This window comes from Schistocerca piceifrons, chromosome 6 (genome assembly GCF_021461385.2).
Source record: "Schistocerca piceifrons isolate TAMUIC-IGC-003096 chromosome 6, iqSchPice1.1, whole genome shotgun sequence".
Lineage (NCBI taxonomy): Eukaryota > Metazoa > Arthropoda > Insecta > Orthoptera > Acrididae > Schistocerca > Schistocerca piceifrons.
This window is the reverse complement of record NC_060143.1, coordinates 129152808-129159512: the sequence shown is the minus strand read 5'-3', so window position 1 is coordinate 129159512 and position 6705 is coordinate 129152808. Positions and strand designations below refer to the sequence as shown.

The 6705-nt window shown below is 34.6% G+C and overlaps 1 protein-coding gene across 1 annotated transcript in view; it reads right to left on the bottom strand.

Annotated features, from left to right (window-relative positions):
- Positions 1-200: 200 nt before the first annotated feature.
- The window catches only part of LOC124802705 (ubiquitin carboxyl-terminal hydrolase 20), a 185593-nt gene continuing 179088 nt past the window's right edge, over positions 201-6705 (bottom strand). Inside the window, exon 18 of the mRNA XM_047263658.1 lies at positions 201-4801. Coding sequence (XP_047119614.1) covers positions 4626-4801 — 176 coding nt within the window. The 3' untranslated portion in view covers positions 201-4625. The remainder of the gene's footprint in view (positions 4802-6705) is intronic.

Genomic DNA, 6705 nt, shown 5'->3' with positions numbered 1-6705 from the left:
CTAAGAGGTTAATCTGTAATGTGTAAGCAGATGATATAGGTGTGTAAGTGTGTGTGTGGGGGGGGGGGGTTACACACACACACACACACACACACACACACACACACACACACACGCGCGCGCGCGCGCGCGGAATCTAAGTGTACTATAAAGTGAGAGGCAGTAACAGTGTTTTGAGAGAGTTGATTGTAAATACTCAACATTTAAAATATTGATTTTAATCAACAAAGCATACATGGAACAAATACTTCAAACAAGAACAATATCAATGCCCTGTTACCCATACATCCAGGATAGCAACCACTTCACCACAATCATTATACATAATAACATAAATTAAATACTGTCTGAATTATAACCATATTATGGAAATATTAACAACTTTGGTAGAATTACTATAAATGATGTACTGACAGAAAATGTGAATCTGGTAGTGTATGATGAGGCCAATACATAACAGACAAAAATTAACAACTGATTATGATAAGAAACATCAGCATTTACCAATAGTGCATAAAAGTTACATAAAAATTGTTTTCTAGTTTTAAGGAATATATTAGTAGTGATACAGAGTTCCTTAAAATGTTACAATTCAAGTGCTTCATAAAATGAGATTTTTCCAACTTCATGGAGCAATCTACAACTTACATGCCGACATTAACAGAATTATTCCATAACTAGTGACCTCACTCTTAACAGGACATTAAACTGCAATGGTGGTAAAGGCAGTGGTGGTGACATAATAATAATAATAATAATAGTCACCCATACTCAGACTACAAACAATCAGTAGCGTTGCATGATATTTAACATTCTAACATGCACTGTTAGATTTCTTTCACTGATGATTTTCGTGCCTGATAAGTGTTTATTGGATTTGTTACAATACTTGCAGATAGCGCTACAAAATTAACACTTGGATCATTATTCATCTATTTCTCTCTGTTCATCAGTGAAATATTTTTTTTATCAAATACGTAGAAAAATACATTTTTGTTAATCTACAAGGATGAAGGAAATTGCTGATACACAGCTTAAGAGAGAGAAACGAAAAGAGTGAACTGCATTTTATTTGTAAGTCAACTCAGGCAAGAAGAAAAATGTGAAAAAGGGGTGTGGGGTGGGGTGGGAGGCAGAGAATATAAAACATGATTATCCTAAACAACAGAAAAGTGCACACACAAACACATGAAATACAAAAATATACTGAAGAGATAATTGCTAACCAATTCTGACTGTAATATGTAACTTAATTTTGGGATGGCCCAAGGACAAACTGGCTCTTTTCACTCAACATGTGAGGAGCATTTGGATATGACAATTTATTGTGCACTGCTTGCTTGTGACACTATCACAACTCTTAACCTTCCCCCACCCCACACACAATACCTTTTTCTTTTACAGTTGATGAAATGATAGCTGATCTGAATAATGCAAATATATGGAATAGTTAAACAGTTTTTTAATTTTTGATGCTGGTAAATGGATCATAAGAAACAGAACACCGCACTGAGAATTTTGAATAACAGTCTTAATTAGATGGGGGGAAAAGCTTTAATACTTGGATCAAACACTTAATTTAAATTGATGACAAAGATCTACAGAAACTTCTATCTTAAGAGAAAACAATACACTGCAGGTTGTAAATCACAAAATAAAAATAAAAATGGCAGTTGGTATACTTTCAGGATGTCATCCACATCCTTCATATGTTGGTACCTGCAGCGAATCAATTACAACTCACATGACTGAATTATAAACATGGATGGGGAAAGAAAACATTTATCAAGCCACGAGTCTCTAGTACAAAACGTGCATAAAATATCAGCCTTATTGTAAAATTGCAACCCAGACAATTTTTTCTTTTGATTTATAAAGCTGATCCCAACAAATAAAACTGGAATTGAATTTTACTAGATATTTTATTTATGCTGAGCTCTATTCCTTTGTCCAAAGCACATGGAGAGTAGATGAAATCTTCAATTTTTTTCCTTCCTGCCACCAGATAGTAGAAATATTAATACAGAACATTCAGAAACAAACACTTTGCATGTAACAGTTACAAGAGAAATGTGAGGCAAATCCTCAACAAACAATGCTGTTCCTTCATACCATCCGATTTACAAATCAGTGTGATTCACTGAGAAACATCACATCAGTACAAATCGGCCTTTAACCAGCAGATTTGTTTTCAGAATTATTTACTTTGCCGTTTATTAATTTTTTAACTATTACAAATATTCCATTTTTCCATTTTTGATGCAACAAAAGGAGTAATTGATTTTATAAAAAAAAATGTCTTAATGCAGCAAAATTTCTACACATTACATAAACAGACTGTTTGAAATGTAACTACAAAAATAGCTGAAAGATGCATTGGTGATAACAGTCTTCTGCAAAGGCCACATATACCAATATTTTAAACAAATTCTGGAAACAGGTATAGTCAACTTTTTTGTCTTCTGCTTGCCCCTTACTACAATTATTCATTTGTTCAACTTTTGTAACTGTGTTAACCAAGCACAGTCAGTAGCCACATTTCATAATCCCCAGACCCTCCCCATTTCAAGCACCTGTGTTGTCAAAAGATGAATAGTGACTAAAGGTACTTCGTTTCATCATAATAAATAGCTGATGATATAGATTTTCAGAATAAATGTATGAAATATAATTTTTAACACAAATCAATTTTAAAAAACAGTTTCAATTTTTTGTATGCATTTAACTCAATGAAAGCAGGTACAGTTAATCTCATGTGGACTACATTTTTAGTTAAGTTTTTTTAATCATTGACAAAAAACTGACACAACCAATTGAAATAAATTATAATGCAAAAACAATGTTATAATCACTGTCAAGCACAATAAATGACGAAAAGTGGTCTGCACGCCATTAGTGTTGTTTAAACTATGATTTCTTTACCACAGCTTCACAGCTTCAAGATTATAGGCTAGTTATAGTACATCCACGATATCAATTCTCTTGTTCATTTACAGAACCTCATTTTTCTTTTTAACCAGAGGAATAAAATATGACTGATACATTAAAACAGTCAAATACAAATGTTTAGCAGTTGCAATAACATGATGGGGAGTAAATGCGATCTGCTATAAAAAATAATAATAGTAATAGTATTATCAGCCAGACAATAGCAACAGTGAAAACTGTAACACTGGTGGAGCATATGAAGAAAGTGGGGGTGGAGGGCACCCCAACCCCCTTTGTAACAATGTGCTAACGCTCAATAATGACATGGTGTACTTACGAAATACTTGATCTCTACAAAAAATGTTTAACAATTCCCATTCACAGGTAAATTTACAACCACAAAGTCAACATTAACAAAAGACACAAGTTGTATTAAAGGAATGAAACAGTATAACAACTAAATGAGAAAGACCAACATTTACACAACATGAAATACAGTTGCTCTCAGGCATAAATAATATTGAGTTTATACACTGGGGCTGTGAGTGATCCTTGCTACGCTTAAATACAGCTTGAAAGACCTAACAGTCTGTAATACTGAAAACAAATATACAGCACACATACATATGACCTAATAAGCACTTTTCATACCAACCATAGAATGCTTTATACTATAAATAATAATATTATGAATAATTACAAACACAGATGCACTATAATCTTCAGAAACTGATATTTGTGTGTGGTAAAATACATTAGGTCTTTGGTAGATAAATTCAATATATAACACACACACACACACACACACACACACACACACACACACACACACACACACACACACCATCATATAAAAGATATAACTAATTGTTATTTCTAATTTTTGTGGAATACTACACATTTTCCATTAGCTTCTGCATGTACAGACATTGTCTATTTCTCATAAAATACTTGTCCTACATTATGAAAAAGTTTGCCATTTCTTTTCATTCAATAAACAGTCATCAAACTACCATTATTGCTACTAACAATGTTCCAGATAACATAGGAAAAGCTGATAATTGCACCAATAGAAAAAGATTGATTTTACACCTGTACTTTTCTCTCAGCTCTGAGTGAAAGACATACATACTGAAATCATTTAAACCACATGAGAAAGTGCTACATCCATGGCAAATGAAGCAAATATGAGCAATAATGAATGTTTCCACTGAGACTAAAACAGTCAAAATTTTCATAAACAATTTACGAGCACAGGAAGAAAAGAGAAAATAAATCTACACATAGCATATAATTTAGCCCGAACAATAGAGCAGTAAGCATTTTACATAAACTGAGAAATGAACACATTTCCTTCACAATACTTGTACAAATTCATTACCCTCATTGCTACATTCCCATCTGCAGTTCTTCCTTTCCAATGGAGCAAAATATTGAGTAATTTTGCACAGGAAAGTGAAAATTTTGCCAGATATATATATATGAGGAACAAGACATATCATAAATGCATATATTTATTTGCAATGGCATTTATCAACAAAAGACTATAATTACATCTAATGAATTGGTGAAAAAGTCTTTGTCGGTATGTCATATTTTAAATGTAACATAAGTAAGCCCTATTTATACATACTTCACAGAACTACAATGTACAACATGACTAGTGAACTGAAAGCGCATACAAGTTACAATTCTTTTCAAGTGTTCTGCACAATAGTTTCAGTGACTGGGGAATACAATGTGTCGCTGGCTCCTAGTTCCTTACCAAGGATTATTCCAGAGTCTTTTTCTGAGGTCACCGGTGCAGGATGCATCGGGTCATCAGCAGTAATGGTAACACCAAATGATCCAGATGAAAAATCATTGTGCTTGCCTGCAAAATGTTTGAACCAAGTTTATTTCTCTACACACTGCAATGTAACAAATATAAATATGGGTAGTGTTTGTAATAAAGGAGACAATATTTAAATTATATACTCATATGCCTGAGGCAACTGAAAAGCAATGCAAATTGAGTACATTTTAAATTCTAAAAATAAATGTAAAGCAGCCTGGACTGGTATTAAAAAGGAAATTAATAATTTCAATAAAGGAAACAGTATCCCTATTGACTGATAATCTCAATGAACATTTTGGAAGTAGTGTCAGCACCACCACTCCATTCAATAATTCTACCTTAGATACAGAAGCCTTGCTCCTCATGCAAAATTGACTAGTGAGAAATTAATTTGGACTCCCTTTACTTTACGTGGCATTTACAAACTGATAAATTACACAATTCAGAAATGGAGAATATTATGGACTCAGCAATTTCATCATAGTGTATAGCAAACACTCACTCACTCTCAAACAGAGGACTAGATAAAGGAATCTTCTCAAAATGTCTTAACCTCGAAGTTACATTACCTATGAATAAAAAAGGTGATAAGCTCCCAAATAATTAAAGACCCAATTCAATAATACCAATCACAACCAAGATAAAAGAAAATTACACAAATAAACAAAGATGTAGCTCGTCTGAAAGTAACAAAATTTTAAATGAACAACATCTTTGATTCAGATCTCACCTACCTACTGTAAACGCAACAGAAGCTCTGGTGAATAATGTTTATGAAGGGTATGAAACAAAGCTATTTATTTAAGTCTGCCCTCATCAATGGATAGTAAGAGAAGTTTTCCCGCATTAATACTGAAGAAAGGGGGCTGGGGTGGGGGCTGGTCACTGGGTAAAACTCCTGTGGCTACCATTGGTGGGCAAACGTCATTGATTAGAAAGGGATTTTTCCCACTGTTAAGTAGTAGAAGAGTTATTGGTTTTACAAATTTCTACTGCTGCTATTTGTGGGGTCACATTAAAGGCTAGAAGCTAACTGGCCAGATCACAAAGGGGGAGAGGTCGTTTATCCAAAATATTATTGTCCACAGAGGGCGCTTCCATGGCACTGTTTGTATTGTTCACACACCGCAGCCATGTATTCACTTCCTCGATGGCACGGAGCCATAATGCTGGAAGGCTATAAGCATCCTCTGTATTGAAGTTATACACATTCTTAGAAATTTCAATTGCTTCTTGGACTTTTATTCTATAAATGTTGGTTTCCTTAGCCAGCACACATACTTTATTGAAATCAATGTCTAGGTCACAGTTCTCGTGATGTTCCGCTACCACTAATTTATACTTTGTTTCAGCTGCATGTGGTGTTTGTGTTTCCCAATGTGTTCTTTAATAGTCCTTCCAGTTTTGCCTATATACACTTTGCCGGAGCCAAATGTCATTCCATTCACGCTTGCTGTGAGGAGGCAATCGGATGCATCCTTTTTCCATTGAAGAAAGTGTGGAGGCAATCAGGTGCATCCTTTTTCCATCAAAGAAAGTCTTGTTACATGGCCACACAGTGAAGAAGAGTTTAATGGATTCCACAGTTTCTCAAATGGTATTCACCCCAAAATCAACCTTACCTTGGAGGTTGGGAATGAGGTCAGTCTCTCATTTCTAGATGTGTTGGTATACAGACGATCTGGCAACACTCTACAACACAGAGTGTACAGAAAGCTTACTAACACAAACAAGTATTTAGATGCCACTTCGCACTACCACCCAGCCCAGAAGCATGCAGTGCTCAACACTCTGTATTCATATGCCTTCCCTAATCAGCGATGACAACAACTTGGAATCGGAGTTGGGTTTTTAAAAGAAGACAACGAAGGCTAATGGCTATGACAGTTTGTCCATAGAAAGGGCTTTCAAGCAAAATATTAATTATGCTCATAGGAAGG